Genomic DNA, 21496 nt, shown 5'->3' with positions numbered 1-21496 from the left:
CATGGCCAGGCAATACAAGGGAAACATGGAGAAGCCTATTGAAATGTCTTGGGAGGTTGAGCAAAGTTCACCTTCTTGAATATGACCAAGTTGGCAAAAAAATCTCTCTCCATCTGTTTATAAATCATTCCCTTGTAACTCATGGTATATTAATTAAATTGGAAGGGCCTTTACAAGTTAAAGGCTTTGTCTATATAAATGAGTCAATCTGTGGAAGTCAGTGGAGTTAAGCCAGTTTGCAGGGATAGGGCTCTCACCCTGTAATTCTGATTTCCTTGTTGGCATTTGTTGAATTTGCTTGTAACAAAACAAGTGACACTCAATTAGTTGGTTGCTTCCTGGTAGTCCTGCTCTGGTACAATATTGCCATTATTGCCTGGACTTCCTATACCCTGATAGAGATCCTTAAACTTGCAAAACAGCAGCAGTAAAAGCTTGCATCTGCACCACTCCACAGAGTCCATTTCAACACAGATGAGTATGGCCATGGCTCTTTCTGGGGAGAACATGGCGAACTCTCACTGCTGGTTCCTCAGGTGTCTATCATCAGGAAATCTCTGGTACTGCAATTGCTGCAAAATCCTCCCAGGAACCCTCCACAAGCCTCCCCAGCCGCTCTGTGAAGATGACTTCTTATAGGAAAGTCCCTCGTGTGTTTTTCTCAGTGCAGAACAAATGAATTTTCCAAAGAGCAAATAAAATGGGAATGGCCCCATGAGCCTGTGAGTGAAAGAAGTGTTACAGAGATATGACTGTGCTCTCTGCTCAGCATCCATTTTTCCAAACTTTCAGAGCTGCTTAGGTTTCTCATAGATGGCATGGTGGTTTTTTAGTTTCAGGCACAGATTTGACTTCCGAGGAAGTCTCTTGAGGACTCCAACAGGTAATGAAGATCCGGACTTCAAACCTTTTCTTCAAAATCATGATTATTATGCAGGGCCTGTGCAGTGTGTAGCCTGGTGATCACGTTGCACAGACTAGTGACCACATTTTCTTTTTCAAGGTGATTTATGAATTTTACTTAATATCTCTCCTCAGCGGCCCTCTGAATAATTGCCATTATCCCAGCTCTAAACTTGGAGTGGAGGGACATTACATATCATGGCCAAGGTCACACACAGTAAGTGCTAGGTAGAGGATGAGGGCATGTAGTCCCTGTGCCCAGCTCGGATCGCTTCCATTTCTCTTTGAGATATGTTTTGTACCCTCCTTGCTGACACTTGTTGCATAGTTAGGAGAACTGTGGTTGAAAGTACAACTATTAAAAGCAAGCCAGTTTTGTTGCTATACATAACCTTCTTCTTTTCCCACATAGTTTCAGAAGGTTAGCTTAAAATTATCAAAGGTGACACAATTTTAGATGCCTTGATGCTGTTCTATGGGCCTAGTCAAATTAATATTCTTGAAGCATCTTCTTATGTGGGATGTGAAAAGCCAACAAGGGCTCTAGTGTCCTTTTTTTCTGCCTGCTCTGAAGGGAGAGGGGAATAATTATCTCTTGTTTTTCAAGGCACTCAGTAATGTTACAAACTATATGGCTCCTTCAAGGCTTCATCTTCTTCTGGCAACTGTTACTGTTAATCCATGTTCATGTCCTCAGTCTCTCTCTCTGCTTTTTCATTTTCCAGCCTTTCATGGGGGACAACTACTGTGACTCCATCAACAACCGAGCCTTCTGCAACTATGATGGTGGGGACTGCTGTGCCTCAACAGTCAAGACCAAAAAGGTAAGGATGCCCCTTCCTGTTTTCCCTGGAATTCCTCAGGGAGTATTGCTTTGTGCCCAGGGAAATTTTGTTTTTGCTAGAATAGGGGATCCAATGTCTCAGAAGAACCTTCAGTCCAGGCACCAGCTCACTATTGCCATTCAGTTCTTGTTGGTTTGTTCTGAAGTTCTCTCTTGTTATGCATGTGCATTTCCCATCAGAACCTGCCTTATACCTGTGCAAGACATGTCCTTAATTAAAGTAGTTAGAGGCATTCATTCACTCCTGTTGTAAATAAACCCTAGCTGCTCTATAGGCAAAGGCTGTCTCCATCCAAAACACTGGAGTATGATGATCAGGAAAGCTGTTGGTCATCCATTTTGCATCTAGTGCTCAAGAGACCTTCACAGGGATACACTGAGAAGGGTATGTATATTTGCCCAACCTGCTATCCACCCTCAATGCTTAAAAAGGAGACTAAAAGTTAGGATTCGTTTAGAGAGGACCAGAGTGAAAAACAAAAATATCATTTTAAGTCTGTACTTTGTTCCATGTGCACCCATGTGCACCTGGCTCTCTGACCATCATGTCTCCAAAAGGATAGAGTGGGACAGACAGAGGTGTGGAGAAGGGCAGCAGGGATGGTCAGGGATAGGAAATATGTTCTGCACAAAGAGAAATCACATCAACCAGGACTTGAAAAACTTGCAAAAGAAGCAGTGGGTGCCAGTAGTGACAGAGATTTATAAAATCAAAATTTAATGGAGGGAGGATGCTTAGGTAAATAAAACCCTCTGTTTCTTATCACTTAATAATTAGGGAGTGAAATGGTAGTAACCTGGAGGCACGATTCAAAAAAATGAAAGAAAGTGCTTGTTCACACGGTGTGTATTTAAGTGATAGGATGCATTGCCACAGAGATCAAAATAGAAGTCAAAACAAGAATAGGCATGTTCATGGAGGTTAGGTCCATCAGTGGCTATTAAACACAGTGATCTGGTTGCAGTTTCTGGCACAGCAATATCTAAAACATTGAATTCCTGAGCAAGGGAATGATCCCTCTACACATCCCCTTATTCTTAATGCTCTTTTAATACTCATTTCTGGCTAGTGTTAGAGACAGGAGAGTGATGAAGCTTGTGGTTTGAAGCACTACAATATTTCATATATTTCTAAACAGGATAGATTTTGAACTTATTTCCCAAAGAAAGGAAAGAAAATTGTAGCCTCTGGCATGTACAATTTTTACCTCATCTTCAAGATTTGAGTGTAGATCAGAATGAAGAAAATCCAGCTATTTTAAGTATCTGATGTACATTAATAAATTTGAAAGCTTGAGAATAGACAGAGGAAGCCTAGATTTAGCGATGAGATCATGCATTTTACCAGTCTGAGGAAGAAGCTTCTCTCTACCGCAGCTGAGGGACTGAAGACCTCTTTGTAGGAAACAGTCCTTTCTAAGACGGCTTTTGGTGGGGGTTTCTTTTCTTTGGTTCAGCCAAAGATCTTGTGCCGGTGCAGTGCTGCGGGCTGTTTCTGGCCCATCTGGGAACACTGGGAAAGGGAAGTGGATATGTCTTGGGGCAGAGACAGGACTGAAACGCATAGGGTGTGGGGCTGAATTGAGGGGGAGAGGGGCAGGAGTAAGGTTTGGGAGCAAAATTTATTGCTGGACAGGGAGCTGAGACAGAGTGGGGTCTGCACAGACCAGGCAGTCGTGAGCACTCACCAGCCAGGCGAGTCACGCTGGAAATATCTGCTGCTTTGCTGCCACCCAGAAACAAGGTGACCACCCAAGTGGGGAACGTGCTTTGTAGCCCTGTTGTTTGCTGTTTTCTGTGCTAAAACCGCCCAACGCAAAGGGCAGATTGTTCAGAGGCAGGCAGCTGGGCACACTTCTAGTGCATTTCTCCCATAGAGAGGGAGGTTTTGAGTTTTTTTGGGGGGTAAATCTGCTTCCACTGACTACACTGGGAAACCCTTCCTGGAGCCTGTCACTTCCTTGGTGTGTGTTCAGCTTTCCAAAGCTTCGCCTCTCTCCCAAAACATCACTGATGACCCAGAGGTCAAACAAGACACTTGAAAGTGAGTTCTCCTTGCGCCTTGCAGGCCAAAAACACAAAGTCTAAGCCTCAGTGTATTACATTTATTGGGCAAAGAGGGGGCTAACAGTGCTGCATGGCAGACTGAGACACCTGCGGCGGCAGCAGCGTGGCCCTGTGAGTTATTTTCCTGTCTGAGGCCTTTGACTGGAGAGCAGATTTTGGGCAAGGCTGTTCAAACACAGCTCTGCCTTTGAAGAACTTTATGAGTGGAGCGTTACAGGAGATATTCCAAGGGGAAAAACAATGAAAGGTGAGAGAAAAGGGAGCTGAATAAAAATACTCTGCATACCAAATCCTTCCAGCACAATTTGCCACCTACTTAAACAGGCACAGTTTTAAAATACACATTGGGTGTAAAAGCCAAAAACCTGGAGGAGACATAGGGAGGGGCGAGTCCAGCTCTGTTAATTCCAATACCAGATGAGGATGTATTTTCATACGGTTGTAGAGAGAGTGAAACACATGAAAGAGCCTGCTTTGCTCCTTTTCTTTCAGGGTTACATACTATGTGGCAGATGTGTCAGTCTTTTAAAGCCCCTGAAAGTTTACCCATAAATGTCTAACATTTATGCAACACCTGTTTTTCTCCCAAAATGTCACAGGACATTTTACAAGCTTGAGATTTATCATCTTTTCACCGTCGCAGCCATTGCTGAGGTGACACATGGTTCACATTTAACAGAACATAGCAACTCCGCACGTTATTTTAGGAAAGGGCTGAAGATTAACATTGCATCATGTGAAGATTCAGAAGCTAACAGTCAAGTAAGAGCTGACTTCAGATCTTTAATGTCCGTAAACTGTCAAGACTTAAGTTACCCTGCATTTCCCACCACCCTCCCCAAAACACTTTCGGCTCACGCAGTGCTGCAGTCCAGGTTGTCTGAAAGCACAAAGATTCAACCCATACTTGCGTTAACCCTGAGCCCTCTTACTTAATGTCAGATTCTGCTCCTGTTTTATTAGCCTGAAAATGCACAAGAGGCTTCACTGCCGCATTTGCTTAGGCCACGTTTCCCCTTTGCATTTGAGCATTAGCAGCAAACGACCTTGTACATTTCTGCACCGAGAGGGGAGCAGGGCAGTGTGACTTATCTGGCCAACCACTGGCTAATCAGCACTGTTGCTTAGATAGGAAATAATGAGTATTTGCCCTGCGCTATTCCCAATCAGTCCAGAGAGCTTAAAAGAAATCATTAAAGACCTCTTATGAACGCTGCAAACACCAGCGAATAAATTCAGTCGTATTTCGTGCATAAATTCTAGGCAACTGCAGTCAGCATGCGGGAAAGAGAGGCATTCATCAGCTTAATTGTTTGTTATGTGCTAATTGATCAGCGTCCCCATGCAGTGGGCAAGAAGCCAGGGCTGGCGCAGCGGCGAGCAGCACCCAGGGCAGCCGGGACGTTGGTCCTGCAGTGCCTGACGGTGCAGCCCCGGGCACAGGGAGGTGACACCGTCTGCAGTCAGGGCAGAGGACAGGGCTGCATGGCTTGCCCTGTGCATGACCCAGGAGCAGCTCTGAGAGACAGGAAGGCCATTGCCGGCCAACCTCCAAGGGAGAGAAAGCTTCTGTTGTGTATCTGGAGGGGATAAAGTCTTCCGTGAAGGACAAAACAAAATCCCATCTCCTTTTCATCTTCCTCTCCTCCTGACCCAGCACCGGTTGCCAGCTCCCTTCTTGCCTGGCTGCTCTAGGAAGCTGCTTCTTGCTTTGTGCCCTGCTGCAGATAAAAGAAGATACTATTTTTTAAAACATTAAATACATGACAGTGCTGAAGTGGGGAAAATAAATAACCCGGGCATTGCTGGCTGCCTCTGGGCTGGTGGCTCCTGGGGTGTGCAGCGTGCCAAGGAGAGTAGATGGCTGTTTCTTTCCGATTAGTTTCAGGAAATCTCTCCAGTCGCTGTTCTCCTTCACTTCTTTTCTCTTTTCCTTCCCTTCTACAGCTTTTCCCTGTGCAAGGCTGTCTAGAAAGGCCTCACAGAAATCCGAAATGTTTCTCTTCAGGCTCTGCTTACGTACTTTGTTCCAGACTCAAATTGCAGATTTGCTTAGTTGAAGATCCGGCAGTCTGGTCCCTGCAAATTTAAACACACGGAATTTGCCGCTTTAAATTTTCCCCAACATAAACTGTCTGAAAAAGCAAACTTTCTTCTGCCTTTCTTCTCTGCTTTCTCTTTTCATCACATGAGGGGTAAACCTGCAACCCCCGTGAGAAAAACGTCTCATTCAGTTATCGCTCAGGTTTTCTCTCAACCACTTTGCCCATAGCACTTAGAAAAGAAAAAGAAAAATCATCCTGGCAAAAATTCCCATCTCAAATGCCACCCCTTCAGCCTCTTGACATTTCTGTCCAACACCTTGGAGAGGAAAAACAGCAAGTGCCTTGGTGGAAAACAAATGAGGACTTGCGGTAGATAGAAAACCGCGTGGGATTCATCCAAAGCTTTGCTTATCTACGAGATATGCAACTTATCAAAACCTCTTCAGAGACTTTATGGCCGAGAATTCAAGGCCTAAAGAAAGGAGCTTTGAACTGAAAGGCTGCTGCTGGCTCCAGCAGGGATTTCCCAAGACTATCCCTGGCTCCCCAGAAAGGGGGGGGGGGGGGGGGGGTTCTGCCCCCTTCCCACCCCTAAGAAAACAGCAATAGTCATCTCTTGGTATTTTGGAGAAGTAAGGGCCTTTGCCCAGTTCTCTCTGCAACACAGACCTGTCCTGGGGAATCACAGGTCCTGCTCCCCTGGCAGAACGTGGCTTTGAGGCAGTTTGCACAATTAGCAGCCTAAGTGACCACCCTGGCTGAGGAAATTCAGCTTATCCAGAAGGATCGATGTCCATGGCACAATGCTGCTCCGAACTGCTTGCATGTCCCCAGCTGGGTGTGTTTGTCAGCTCTATAATTAGCTGGAGAGATACAATGAATGGCGGGTGAGCTCGGAGGAAGGACGGATACAATGCGAAGTGTTGCTTCATGCCTCTGGAAGCGGCTCCGTGCTGCTGCGTGCTCCAAGCATGCTGCAGCACCCAGGCTTTTGGGTGAACTCACTTACCCAGGAGCTTTTTGATCGCAGCGTGAGTGGCTCACTGCTGGCCATGTGAGGAGCTCTTTCAGTCATGGTTGGATGTGATGGGAGCTTTTTTTGGGGCTCAGGGCCGGTTTCATAATTGTTCGGGGAGGCTTTCCAGGCGGCAATAAATTAAAAGCAGGGATGGTAGTAGCACATGGTGCCTATCCTGAGAGAACATTCTTGGCTTCAAGGGACACGGGGCTTCCCACAACATACAGCGTTCCCAGGGGAAGCGCTCGTGGAGGGTGTTTGCTTTGCTATCCGACCTCACTTCATTAGCAAGTGTTACAAAAACCAGCGAACAAACCTTCCCCGCTCCAGCGCCAGCTATTTGGCCGCTGGGTGGTCTGGCTGCTATTAAATCTTTGGTGATTATTTAGACTAATTACATTCATGTTTGCACAATCAGTAGCACAAGGGTAGGAAGTGCAGCTGATTGCTGCGCAACTGAGCTGCGCTCGCGCTCCGTGTGGTTTGGCACGTGGTAGGCTCCCTCGCGCGGCTCGGCCCCTGCGGGTGCTGGAGCTCGGCGGGGATGCGGGGAGCAGGCACCCAGCGCCCCGTGCCGGCAGGGCTTTCCCAAGCTTCCCAGCTGGCTTCAGGCCATTGCGGTTGCTCCAGTTCTGGTGGAGCTGCTCCTGGTTTGCACCCAGTGGAGGGAGAGGAGCGTCTGTTGGATTTGGTTGAGCTATGTCTTGTTCTATGGGGCTTCCATATGGGAAAGTCTGGTTTATAGAGCTGCAAATAACAACAAAAAAAAAATTAGGGCTTTTCCTGCAAGCTTCATCTTTGCCTTTCCCAGGCCCTCTCAAGCAGTGCCCTAGGTGTGAACCTGCATACCAGCCCCTGGAGTTAAATGGGGCTCTTTCTTGTTCTATTATCTCCAAACAGCCCTTGTGACCTAAATGCCAAAAACCCCTGGGAAGAACCTTACAAGATGCATTTTTGTCCCACAAGGGCCTTGTCAGGGAACAAAATACTCCCCGGCGTTTGAGCTGCGAGGGTCTCGGGAGGAGTGGGGCTGCGACACTCAGCACAGCCTGCCACGCTTATCTTGACACGCCGTGTTCGCCGCAGAGGCTCTGTCTGCTGCGGGGTCTTCATATTTCCAGTTCGTCTTGTCTGGGAGATTTCGCAGACACTTCAGAGCTGAAATCTAACAAAAGGTTGTTTCCCAACACTTCGCATCCCTCCTCCCCTGGTAGCCCCCTGCCTCCAGCCCAGGCCTGATTCTGCCCACCCCAGACGGGAGGTACAGCCAGGTCAAAGCGATACGAGCATGTGTGAGGGATGAGCTCCGAACCCCTGCAGAAGTGTTTCCCATCCCTCCCTGTACCTGTCTGCGATTTCTCCTGTCAGTGTTCCCACTGGTTTCCTACAGACTGGCCTTTCTCAGCAGGGATCTGTCTTAGGATATCACCAGCCTCTTTAGATAGGTGCTGCATAGCGAGGATTTGTGGCCCTTGACTCCTTTCATGACCTGGATCCCAGTTCTGCACTGGTATGTTCCATCGTTGCCTTCGTTCCCACAGAGCATGGCATCAAGGGCAAATGCTGCCATTTCTAAAAGTAACTTGACTTCTGGCCATCGTCTTGTCACCTGGCTTGGGGGAGGACACTTAGGGCTCCCATACTCTGGTGGAGGACAGAGATATGGGTTCATACACTGCTCCACATGGGTAACGAGTTGGGAGTCAGGTAGTGTTACACCCCAGGCATGTGAATTAGGCAGAGGCATGGTGGCCCATCACCTGCAGCAATGTGGCCAGAGCTCCTGGAGCAATTCACTGGCAAAAAATAAGAGAACTGGGACGGTCTGGATCGTCCCTGCCAGCCTCCTGCCCAGCCCATAAGCCCACGCCTGCTGCAGGTGCTCCTTTAGGTTCAGAGCAGGATGTGCCGTACCAAGCACACTCCCAAGGTGACAGGCGTGATTTAGGCTCTGCCTGTTTTGTCTTGAAAATAGGCTTGTGGTCCTCTGTGCTTCAGGTGTGCCCCACATTCCCCTGAGTGCCGTTGATCCAAGCCATGGCTTTGTTTCTGGATCACCTCCAGGAGATGTGTGCATGTGTAGGGGGAGTGTGTAGGCATGCAGAGCTCTGTTCTTCACTTGTGTCTTTCTCAGATTATTTTAGGTAGCCTGTGGAGACAATATCCTACAGTACTTCATCAAATAACCGAGCCAGGCCCTAAGCTTGATTTTCAGCTTTTCCTCCATGCCCTCCTACGTGCTAGCCAGGTTTTCTACAAGGGGAGGTGTAGGGGAAATGCAGGACTTGGCAGGTGAAAGGAAGAGGAGATGATTCTTTAATACTGTTTTACAATGGATATATCTGGAAATTTCAGTGCAGGTCACACATTCTGTTAATGAGTTGGGCTTTCACTGATCTGTTTAAAAAGAAAAACAGCAGTTAGTCTTGGAGTATGTATATGTGGGCTCCACACCTAAATGGGCTACCATTCAGAAAAAGGCTCAGTATTTATTATTTCTAGCACATCCAGCAGCTTTGTTCATGGCTCTGTACTCCACAAGGCTATCGCTGAACAAGCCCAAGACAAAAGACAGTTCTTGTTCAAAGGGGTTTGAAGGTTTCTCTGCACTGGGTACTTCTGACAATCCCAATAGATGCTATGTGTGGGTTTGAGTCCCTAAATACCTCTGGAAATCAGGTCCTCGGGGAACTCAAATGTGTATTTGTTGTAGATGATATTTAAAGTGGAAACCCTGTGTCACTGCTAAGTGTTTGGCAAATTTTGTCTTGTCTAATGTGACTGTGGGTGTGCTCATTGCCCACAGAAATCTTTGCCTTTTCTTTTTGCCTTAATAGAAAACTGATCTCTGGAGCTTGCTGCCGTAAGACAAAACAATTCATCTATCTGGACAATAGTACTGTAAAAATTAAATTTCGTACAAAATTCTGTAAAGGACATAAAGTGAATAAGGCTAATCTGATCAGGACTAAACCCTCTTACAGTCAGGCTACCCACTGCTGCAACTGCTGCTGCAGCTCTCTCCACTTTTGGGGCCGTGGTATTGCCCCAGAGAGACAGCTTCTGTGCTTCTGTCCATGAGCAGTCAGAAAGCCAGAGGGTTTTAGAGGGCACCACATGGGAAGACACTTCTCTAGTGGCTCCTTCTTCCCAAAAATTTGCTGCAAGGTAGTAGCAATCTATTCTCATACGTGTACCTTTTGTTTGGGTAGGGAGGAGAGGGAATGAAGAAGGTAGAGCGCTCCAAGGCAGCATCAGACTTAACGGCAGTTTGGGATTTTAAGGTCACATTTTCAGCACAGCCCACAGAGTAAGTCAGGGGAATGAGAGCCAACAGTTTGGAAGCACAGTTGTGCAGGGTTTTTGCTCTTGGCTCTGATGTTCCTGCAAGTAAAATGTTAGTATTTCTGGGATCGCCGTGCCAGCAAGAGATAGCACTGTCCTGCTCGTGCATGGAGAGCAGCAGAGGCAAGGAGCAGTAAGATAATCATGGCTAATTTTAGCCACTTTACTGAAATGCCTGAGTCTGGTGTGTTGTTGTCCTGTGTTCAATGCAAAATACGTATCCACCTTCTCTGTGAGCCTGTCTTTCTCCTTTGAATGCAGGAGCTGCTAAATTGCCTTTGTTAGACTGTTAGAGACAAATGCAGTGAATCTAGGCCAGGGAGAGGAAAAAGCTTGATCAAGACAAATGAAAGAACCAGGATCCCAGGTCTTGCCTCCAACCAGTAGCTTCGTTGTACAACAGGAAGGATTTTTTAAGTCAAAAGCATTGCCAAATCCAGGCTGAACTGAATGATTCAGGATAAAAAATAAAAGTAAGGGAAAACTCCAGACATATTTACATGTTTTGTTTGAGCATTTTCTGAGTGAAGTAATTTTTTATTTCAAGACATAACTTTTGCTCTGAATAGCCTTTTTTATTTTTATGTCTTGGAGAGAAAGGTCAAACCTGAACTGTAGCAGATAATCTCAACCAAAATGTTTCCCTCTACACTGAACAACAACAAAAAAAATGTCATTTTCTTTCATGTATCATTTTTTTCTCTCCAGTATTTTAATTCAGTCATTAAACAATCCCTCCCCAGCCTCCTCCCCAAACCCCATTGTTTACAGACTTCTCCATTTTCCTATCTAAGAATATTCATAACTCTGTGATATGGGACAGTCCTACTTTGGCTGGCGTCTGTTGGATCAAGTGACCCTTAAGCTCCTATTGTTTTCTGCAATTTCTAAAACTTCTTTAGTATCCAGTTACTTGAATTCATTTGTTTTTAACCTTTTGGGCTCTCTCTTCTCTTTGCAACCTCCACATCCACAGGAAGGTAGATTCCGATTATTCACAGGTTGTTTCTTTAGCTCCTAAGTCACCAAGGCCACGGCTTGATGAAGAGTCATCACCCTGTTCTACCTGGAGGGTCAGGTCTTCTGGGAATGAAGGCAAAAGCAACAGGAGGAGCCTCCCTAAACCCTGATTTGGTGATGAGTGTTGGCTATTTAATGTCTCTGTCAGCATGTCCCTGCCTTAGGCTCCCCAGTTGTGAAATAAAGACCCACGCCCCGCCATCCCGCTCGGGTGTGTGTCAGGAGAAAGGCATGCTGTGGATGGACATGCAGGGACATGCACCCGAGGTCTGGGGGGAAATGACAGCTCTGTGCTCATGCACAGCGCTTGGCCTGCATTCCTAGATGTGCCGCTGATGACACGCAGGGAGCAGGCATACCCAGACTTCATGGCCTGGAGAAAAGTGTTTATGAAAGAGCAAACGTGTGGCAGCAGGGCCGAGGGAAGCAGGCTGAGCGCGTGTGCCGCGCTTGCCGGGAACATTTGAGCAGGTTGCGGCACTGACTTGGGAGGAGTGTACGAAGGGAATGAGGTCATTCGCTCAGTCTGCGCAGATGGGAGAATTTCTTGGGAATTCACTTCAGGGCAAGCAAGACACTGTTCCATTGCCACCCACTTTTCTTTATGTAAATGCCGTGATGCAATATGCCAAAATCAACTTCCGCTAGCCAGGCGCTGCAGGCTATTGTTTCAGCTCCTTCCCACGCTTCTGCAGAGAGATCGTGGTCAGATTTTATCTGCACGTAGCAGTCTCTCACTTGCATTCCTTTGCTGTTCCTCAGTGCCCGTTAGCTGCATCTGTTGACCTTAAACACAACAGGTATTTAGGGAAGTCTGTTTGCTGGATTGCTGTTTCACTGACCTGCTAGGTCAGCTGGTCCAGTTCATGCCCCGAGGAACTGAACCGAAGAACATTCATAATTATCTTTGTTCATAACAATGAACAAATGGACTTGGTCTTGGCAACAGGACCCAAGCCATAGGGCCATACTGCCCAGTGATACCTCACAGAGGGGAGATGATGGCCCAGGAGTAGGGTTCACCAACCTCCCGGGCTGGAGGTGGGAATTGCTGAGGGGAGGCTGGAGTTGGGACCTGTTGGACCTAGAGTTTGGTGATAATTTGAACTGGTCATGCGTGATGAGGCTTTTGTGACTTTGCTGTCATTTAATGTTTGTAGGCTTTGGGGGAAGGATAGCTCTTTAGAAAAGGCTGGCAGCATAATGCGATCCAAGCACTGTGGTAAATACCCCAAAAGCCCCCGAGCTGCCTGAGAAGTACACGTCTCCTCAGACAGCTCTATTCACGTGCCTGACGTGAGCTGTTAGGGGAGGATCTGCTGACCAGTGACTGCATGAGCCGAGCAGGCTCTTCTCTATGCTTTTTGCACCCTCTCCTACGGACAGGTAGCTCATCTGAGGCCTCAGCACTGAAGTAAATCACTATGCAAAATAAGTGTAGCTGAAGGCTCCAGCTGATCTCTGAAGATCTCTCCAGAGGTATTGTTTGTTTTCCAGGGTGCTGTGCGTTCCCTCTTTCATGTGTCCTTGGTTTCCTTCCCCAGGTTACTCCCTTCCCTATGTCCTGTGACCTACAAGGAGAGTGTGCTTGCCGGGACCCCAACGCCCAGGAGCACAACCAGAAAGACCTCCGTGGCTTCAGTCTTGGGTAATGCCAAGCGACATGGAATGGAGGACCACACTGCTCAAGGCAGGCTAGGAGAGACACCACATCCCTTTTGGTATCGTTTTTAACATTTAGCTGCTCAACTGGATGGCATTTCTGCACCAGGGACCCTTAGAATTCAACCAGTCTGCCTTTAATTTTTGTCCAAGGAGAACTCAAAGTAGGGGTTTATGTATTAACGATATCTTAAATAGTGATGACAAGAAACAAACAACCAAGAGTCAAGTTGAGAAGACTTTCATGTATCAAAACAGCATGTTATGCCCACCTAATTTGAACAGTTCATACCTAGATTTAAGGCGAGAAACAAGCTATTTATGTACACATATTTATAGAAATAAGTAGAGAAAGAGAGAGAAAGAGTGAGAGATTATGATCAACGCAAAAACAATTTCCCCTCTCCAGCACTCACAACTCAGACCGTTCATGGAAGAGGCTGTGCTCTTGGAGGACTCCAGGCTGAGCCTTTTCTGATGCTGAATGCCAAGGTATCTCATGCTCGGGGCACTGAGGTTGGGGTGGGGGTCTCCACAGGGCTGTGCCTTTGGCAAGTGACTTGCCAGACGCCCAGCCAGCTCGAGACGTGGGTTGCATCTGCTCCTCACAGGAACGCTACTTCCAGCCAGGGAGCTCAGCAGACTGCAGTGGCCTTTCTGTACAGCTCCTCCTTCTCCCCCTGCCCTCAAAAAGCAAACAAAAAGCCCCTTTGTAGCCTGTTTGGAAGCCATAGGGCTGCTGGGATGTTTCTGTGTGGAGGTGGGCAGGTGGTCCCACAGCGGAACCAGGGAGTGGGGAGTCCAAGGACTGGCGTTGAGGAATGTGGATGATTGCTTCTGAGGAGCAGAGAGGGTAACTCGCCCCTGCACTTGTCATTTGAGCATGTCTGCTGCTGCTACTCCTGCTGCTATGTCCCACACAACTAGTTTCCTTACTGTGTCAGGACAGGGTGAAAACAACCCCATGCAACCAAACAGTCTGCCTTAAAGCTTACCTACAACCTGCCTTTCAAACCCTCTGGTCTCTTCCTCAGCATTGGGGCAAGAAAACAGGACACCAGCCAGCCAAAGGAATCTGCTTTTTGGTCTCCACCCACTCAAGGGGTTCTCTAAACCTCCTCCACCCCACTCTTAGGGTTCTGTCTGTCAAACAACTGTTACATGCTCCTGGTTTCCTAGGAGGGGGGAAGAGGAGGAGGCACATGCTATGGGGAGACAGTATTACAATTTTGGCCATATTTGTCAGTATTAAGCTTCCAGGCCTGTGGGTCAGACACATTTGATAGACCAGGAGCTTAGCTGCTTGTAATCTTCCAGCAGGAAGGACATTAGCTGCAGCAGCCCTCATACTTCCCTCTCTCATAGCTCTGTCCTCCTGTTTCAGCCCCAAGGGGCCCACGTTGTGCCAGACTCCTGGGGATGCGTTTCATCGTAGGGTTCACTACGTTGAGTCACTGAGATGCCCAGAGCATCTAGTGCTGTCGCTGCTGCTACAACCCACCCCACATAAATCCCAGAAATGTCTCCAGCGTGGCCTGAGCTTGTCTCCTGCTGCTTCGGGTTCCTGCTAGGAGGAGCACGTTTCCGAAAGGGCATCCTCCCAAGTGTTAATTCTGTCTGTTCCTTGGGACTCTCCTGACGTGTACAATCTACTGGTTAAAGACAGGATGGAAAGATTTTTTCCTACTCTTGCTTGTTTGAATATTTAGGCAGTACGGCAAGACAGAAATGTAAGGGAAATCAGTTAACTCATGGAGATGGATGTAAAAATAGGTAGGAAAACTGGAAACGGAAAAATGACTGAGTTGTAGGTGCAAAGAGCCAGGCTATTCTCACCCACCCTTGGGGTTGTCTCTATCGGAATAAACCTGAGATGAATTTCAAAAACTGAAATTTGGAGGCCTGGAGAGGTGATTGGCAAAAGAAGGCGAGGCGCTCTCCACTGGGAAGCTCCTGGTGATGCCTGGAGGTGGCCTGGCGATGGGTGCTGTGTGGATGACTGCGCCCACCAGGCAGGGCTGTAGGGGAAGGGAGGTGCAGTGGCATCAGGGCTCCTTCCACAGAGTTAGGTCAAACATCCTCCAGAGTGGAGAGCATTAGCAAAAACTGGTCCTGGGCAAACTTCCCCTCGTGCCCCTTGCCCCCCGATTAATAATGGAAGTTTGTTGGTGAGAAGGTTGCTTCCTTCTCGTCTGTTCATCCTCCTCTTTTCTGTAGGCAGTTGGCTTCAGGTGCCATCCAGCCCATCAGAAGAGCTCAGAACCTCAAAAGCCTTTCAGGCTGCCAACCCATCAGGTCCTTGGTGCCTGGGGCACATGGCAGGATCTGCCCCTCCATGCCACCTGCATTTCACCCTCACAGGGAGCCCTTCTTCAAGTGCTGCATGCATCCTGATGGCAGCTCAGTTAGCAAAGTCCCTTTTTCCGTTACGCAGCTCAGCATGGAGGAGATTTTCCATCTGCTTTTCCCACCTAGCACATTGCCCAGGAGACAGGTCGGTGTTAGCATTAGTGCTTCTTGCTGCTGTGGGCTCCTGCGAGCTCAGGACCCTCTTGAGCAACTCTGCGCAGCCAGGGCCAGCCTCTGCTCGCAGAACTGGAGTCCTCCTCAGCTCAGGGGAGACGGTGGCCTCTCCCAGCATGGTCTCACACATCAGCTTCACTCCTGTAGTCTGGGAGCGACTGCTTGTGGCCAAGTCCCTTCCTTGCAAGGAGGCCTTCAACATGCTGCTATTTGATTTTTTTTCCAATTGCCATGTCAGCACTGGCCATCTCCTCCATGAACAGAAGTGCTGCTCTGAGTCTTATTAAATCCAGCGCCTTTTTTCACCAGGAACAGATTGCACTGAGGCAAAGCTTTGGCCTCTGTGTTTAGGGGCTGCACCATGTTCCCAGGGGAGTGAGGAAGGAGGACCATGAGACACGGGTGCCTGCCCACCTCCTGTGCCTCTTCCCTGGGGCAAGGCCAGCTGGGTCCTTGCAGCATCTACCCCCTGTAAGGACCTTGATTGCCTGGTGGAGTCCCTAGGGAAGACTCTCTATGACTGATGGACATCAAGTGGGAGGAGAGAGGGATGCTGCACAACCTCCTCCCAGGTGGTGGCATAGGGCGAAATCAAACAAGAAGCTTGAGGCAACACGAGAGGGTGCTCGTGCTGATGCAATTTAGCTGCTTACGAAGTCCAGGTCACATCAGTGCCAAGAGCATCTCTGCCACAGACTGTGAGCCAAGGCTGCACCCACGGGGCCACCAGCCAGCCTCCTTGGCCACTGGTGGGCTCTGTAGCCAGCAGGAGGGCAAGCTGGAGCAGAAAGCGGTGAACGGTGCGGGATGGGGTGGGAAACTCCTATCAGCTGCTACCCCGCTCCCTCCCCACCCTCTCGCAGATGGGCTGAGCTGGTGTCCTCCTGCTTTTCTTGCATCTTCCGCTGTCCCCCCCAGGCTGAGAAAGGAGGATGGCACCAGAGGACTCTTGGAGTCGGGTTCCAGCTACCTCCCTTCCGGTTTCACTTGGTTGTAACTGTCGGTTTGTTCTAGGTTTTACCTGTGTTTAAGAAAAAAAAAAAAAAAAGGACAAAAAAAAAGAGAGAGAAAAAGAAAACCCATTAGCCAACAAAAGTTTCTTGCTGCAACTGATTCAAGTGGGAAAAAAAAAAACAATTGTGAGGCTTTACAGAGAGGAAGAAAATGGAAAAAAAAAAAAAAAAAAGAGAGAGAGAAAAGAAAACCCGCATAATCCAAATCCAAGAAGAGCAAAGCCTATTTTTGTGTGTTTGAAAGGAAAACACTGATTCTGCCAGCTGAGTAGAGCTAGATACTTAAGTGTAGATTTCCCTAGAAGTACCGTGAGGTTTTATAACATTGTCTGGTTTTGTTTTCCTTGTACTTTGTGATAAGTCCAGGAACTAAGGCTAAGGTATTTTTCCCCTGGTATATTGTTGTTTGGGGGGGGGAGGGGGAGGAGGTTTGTTTTTTTTTTTTTTCCAGATTATTTTTTTAAGTGTATTTGTGCTTATTTTTACATTATCTGACTGTATGTACGCATTTAACCAGTATTTCACTGTGCTCTAATTACTGCACTCAGAAGCACTGCACAGTCTGAATCCCGAAGAGCTGCGGGAGGGAGCGGGAGGGGAAGGAGCACGCTGCTATGTCAGCAGACAGAGGATGGATTTCCAGTCGTGGAAATGGGGTGCCAACGTCCCCTTCCCCAGCTCCAGCCCATCTCTTCCATTCGAGGCCAAGCTAGAAGACAGGAGGGCATGGCGGTCAACCAAGGCTGGGATGCCCGAGGGGGTTTCAGAGCTGGAAGTTTGTTGTTTTAACGTTTTTGGATGGCGTGGAGCTTGCCGGCCTTTCGGCCTCGTCCTGCCCTTCCCTGCCTGATCCCTGGATGCCCCAGTGAGAGCTGGTGGGCATGGTCGTGTCACTGGGAGGGGACCCTGTGCCCAGCTTAGACAACGCTCTTGATACCTTCATGGTTGTGGGCCCCGTTTTGGTCATTGAGCTGATGTCCTTCTTGGTTCTTCCGTGCCACCTCATAGTCCAGGACAGGCCATTCCCCACCGGGAACAGGCCCCTTTCCACTGGAGGCCCTTGACCACTGAGTTCAGTGGGAGCATGACCAAGGCAGGAGCAGGTCCAGGTGGCCCAAGATGTACTTTCTTGGAGCTACGGTTGATTTGGGCAGTCGAGGTTTGGTGTTGGGCCGCTCCTGCCACCCGGGCAACCAGTGTTGAAAACCCCTGGTGGCTTTAGCAGGAGCAAAGTCGGGCTTGAGGTTCTCTTTCAGTCTTAGTTTGGCAAACTGTTTTTTTTCCCCTTTTCACCTGATCTACACATCCAAGATTCATTGAGAAGAATAATCGCTTCCTCTGAGGCCAGTAACAAGAGCTTGCGTTGGCTTCACGTGACAGATGAGGAGTCTTGGTGCTATTTGTTGGTGTTGTTAGTCCTGTTAGGTCGAGATGCAGAGCTAACGAGTCAGGAGTTGTCTTTGGTTCCCATTCTGGTTTGGTCTTTTGGTTTTTCATTTGTTTGGTGAGGCCACAATTCAGCCACCAGTTTCCATCTTCTGAGTGCAAAGAACCAGGGCTTTAACGAAACATTTCACCAGCAATTAAAGAGGGAATTGGAACCATTGCGGAGTTTGCATTGTACGGCCTCTGTAATTACGTACCTGTCTGCAGATGATAGGCTGAATTTTGCTTCCATCAAGTCAACGGGGGGGGTTTGTTGTTGTTGTTGTTGTTGTTGTTGTTGACTTCACTGGGAGCAGGATTGAGCCGTACTATATATATAAATATATATATAAATATATATATGATATATATATAATATTATATGTGTAATATTATATATATATATCAATGTAATATTTACAAATAAAACTGTGATCTCGTCTAGAGAAAAATGTATTCATATTACCAACTGCTCTTCCATATTTATGTATCATATTGTATCTTTTTATTATTGTTATAATTATTATGATTATTATGGTTATTATTATTATTATTATGGAATCTTTCTTGGCACCTTTTGGAAGCCACGTCAACCAATACTCCAATGAAGTGCTGAGGATCTATTTTCACAAGAATTCTACTGGTCTACTGTATAAAAGAGAAAAGAAAAAAAAAAAAGAAACAAGCAAAATACAGTTCAACCCTTAATTCTGTACCTCACGCCTGTACGTTTGCTGCTCCGATTTTGGGTTTTATTTTGCGTTCGTTTTTTTTTTTTTTTTAACGGATCTAATTTAAGTCTCCAAGCAATATATAAAGATGTAAATAGTAAAGCTTATTTATTAAGATTGTCATCTTTTTTAATTTATATTTACACAGTTGTTCATCTAATTTATTTTTTTTCAATACAGTTTTTAACAGTTGTCCTTTTTTGGTTCATGAGTTTTTTTAAATCATTTTCACAGAATTTCTTTATACAGGTCTTTTTCTTTCTTTTAATAAACAACAACTTCTTCTGGTCTTTCAAAAACAGGTCATGTTTCACTCGAAAAAAAGTTATGTCAGATTCATCAGAAATATTTTGCCATTGTTGATTCCTATACCCTAAAGTTCTATATTATATAAATATATAATACCTTGTATGCTTAAATATTTAACTGTGTGATTTTGTATATATCTTCATACACATGCTCACACACATATGAGGGTTAATGTCCCCAAATGTTGGGAGAACAGAGAATCAGAAACACAAACAATATAAGCTTGTATTAAAGAGTTCTGAACTGGACCGCTTGCTTTTGCCACGTCTCGTTTGCTTTCGGTCGAGCTGGCCCCGAGCATTGCTGGGTACCGGGGGGTGAGCGCGGCACCACATCTGGCTACACGAGGCACCCTGTCCACGTGCTCCTTTTGAGACCCACGCCTCGTTTTGGGGCAGTGTCTTTGAAATTTGTGGTGTTTTGACAGGGCTGCAGGAGGTGCAGCAGCTGGAGGAGGTGGCAGCAGTGGGTGGAGGGAGGCAGCATGGGCTGTTGTATTGGCCCAAGGGCTTGTTTCACCACTGGAGGGTCTGATTTTGCCATCAAAATCTGAGGCAGTGGGATCTGTCCTGAGGAATTCTACTTCTTCTCAACTGGGGAGCCTTTAGGAAAACATTCAAGCCCATGAGCATACCTAAGCTGTGCTCTCATCACTTGGAAAAGAGCGCTTACGTGTAAATACATGCTGAACCATATTTTGTGCAAGGGGCCGTTGGCCGGTTTGACACTTGGGGCTCTGCCAGGCTGCAGCTTGTTGCTGCCATCACCCATCAGCTTCAGAGCTCCATGCCATTGTCCCCTGAAGGACGGGGTCCTCCAGCGCTGCTCCACGCCATCACCCCTCCAAAGGACTGCAAGACCCTGGTCTTGGTGCTGGCCAAGGTGTTTTAGCTCCTGCTTCACGTGGGGCAGCCTGGTGCCCAGTTTAATCTCTGGAGTGAGAGAAGCTTGAAGATGTGAAGATTGGATGCTTCTCATTTTAAAGAGACAAAAAAAGACAAACTTGCCCATGGTCTCTGCTCACCATCTCCAGCAGCTACAGAACAGTCATCCAGAAAATGAGTCCCAACAGGAATTTGCCTCGACTCCGGGGGTATGACCTAAGCAGGGAGGAAGGCTGAGCAGTAACTACATGCAGCCAAGGGGCTGAACATGCCCTGTACAGGGAGCCTTTGGGCACACAAGAGCACTTAGGGTTAAAGATAAGGCAGCCTCCAGTCGTCGAGAGAGCTGGGGTTGCAAACTGCCCCCCCACCCCCCACCAAGACCAGGCCTGAACAGAGCACTGATGCCACGCTGGTGGTGATAAAAACCTCGTGCCCAGTGTGGGCACACCAGGCTGTGGGGCACCAGGGTCACAATTTCCCATTGCCATGAGCCTGAGCTTGCTGCCACTCCCTGTGCCATGGCTGGGGCCGTGGTGCAGCCCCCAGCCTGTAGCTGCAGCAGCAGGCTGCGTGGGGAAGGGCTCATGCTGCTGTAGCTGAGAAACGTGTATTGATTCAGCATTTATAATGTGAATTGATTCAGCATCAACAGCTCCAAACTTTGGGGCTGCACGCACAGTCAGGATAGGTGCCATTTAGCCCTGACAGCTATTGACCCCCTGATCCTAAAGAGAGCCATTCTTAACCCAGTTAACTCTCAGACTCATTAATGATTTAACTCCTAAGGGATGCCCTGATAAGACAGGGAGGCGGAGAGCACAGGCAGACGACAAGGAGCCGGGTGCATGTGGGCTGGAGCCTTAAATGCCAGCTGCAGTCGCTGTTATACATGTCCTTTTGCATCTGCTTTTGTTGGCATTGGGCTGCAATGGTCGATTGTGCTGTTTGACATCTTGGTGTTCTGCTACTGGCAAGCGCCACCTTGGCCACCACCTTTAAAAAAGCGTGGCAGTAATACTGCCATGCATAAAGAGTCTGTGGATGGAACGATAAATGGATTCCACACCATGCAGTCTATAGGACATTTGGGGGCAATAGACTGAAGGACAGGAATAATTTTCTTTTTTTTTTTTTTCTTTTTTTTTTTTAAACACTGGCATAAGAGAGTCAGTAAAAAAATGTTTTGCATTTTTAACTGTCAAAATCCACTCTCTATGTATTGAGCAGGGTGAGAAGCAGAGAGAACAAGAGCAACTTGTGCTTTCTATACCATCCCTGTCAGCAGTCAATGCATTATTGATAGGCTATAAGCACATCAGACAGCCCTGTCAATAGAACATACTGTAGATAAAAAGGCCTATAAACAGTGTATTAAATGGTTTGTGTCTATAGCAATATATAAATCAATTGCCTGTGTGTTGAACTATATATTAAGCACTAATGAGGACCTCAAGACAGGAGCAACCTACGGGCAGAGCGAGCAGCAGCCGGCTCCTGCTGGGCCCGGCTGCAGCTGCTGAGCGATGCCCAGCGCTGCTCCTTGCATGTGCACAACCACACGAGCACAATCAATCGCAAGGCACCGTCAAAACAACAGTTTCTATGTCCAGTTTATGTGTCTATCTGGAAATCAATCACTAAATAGTGAGGGAGGGGTGAAAAAAAATCAATACCTCCATCGAGCGAGAGCTGAAGCTACTGTCC

At 47.3% G+C, this 21496-nt stretch overlaps 1 protein-coding gene across 1 annotated transcript in view; it reads left to right on the top strand.

Moving 5' to 3' along the window:
• The window catches only part of PAPPA (pappalysin 1), a 181035-nt gene extending 164450 nt beyond the window's left edge, over positions 1-16585 (top strand). The window contains exons 21-22 of the mRNA XM_035564695.2: positions 1629-1727; positions 12787-16585. Of these exons, the coding sequence (XP_035420588.1) occupies positions 1629-1727; positions 12787-12894 (207 nt within the window). The 3' untranslated portion in view covers positions 12895-16585. The remainder of the gene's footprint in view (positions 1-1628; positions 1728-12786) is intronic.
• Positions 16586-21496: the final 4911 nt, after the last annotated feature.

This window comes from Cygnus atratus, chromosome 19 (assembly GCF_013377495.2).
Source record: "Cygnus atratus isolate AKBS03 ecotype Queensland, Australia chromosome 19, CAtr_DNAZoo_HiC_assembly, whole genome shotgun sequence".
NCBI classification, from domain to species: Eukaryota; Metazoa; Chordata; class Aves; order Anseriformes; family Anatidae; genus Cygnus; species Cygnus atratus.
This window is presented reverse-complemented; position numbering and strand designations above follow the sequence as displayed.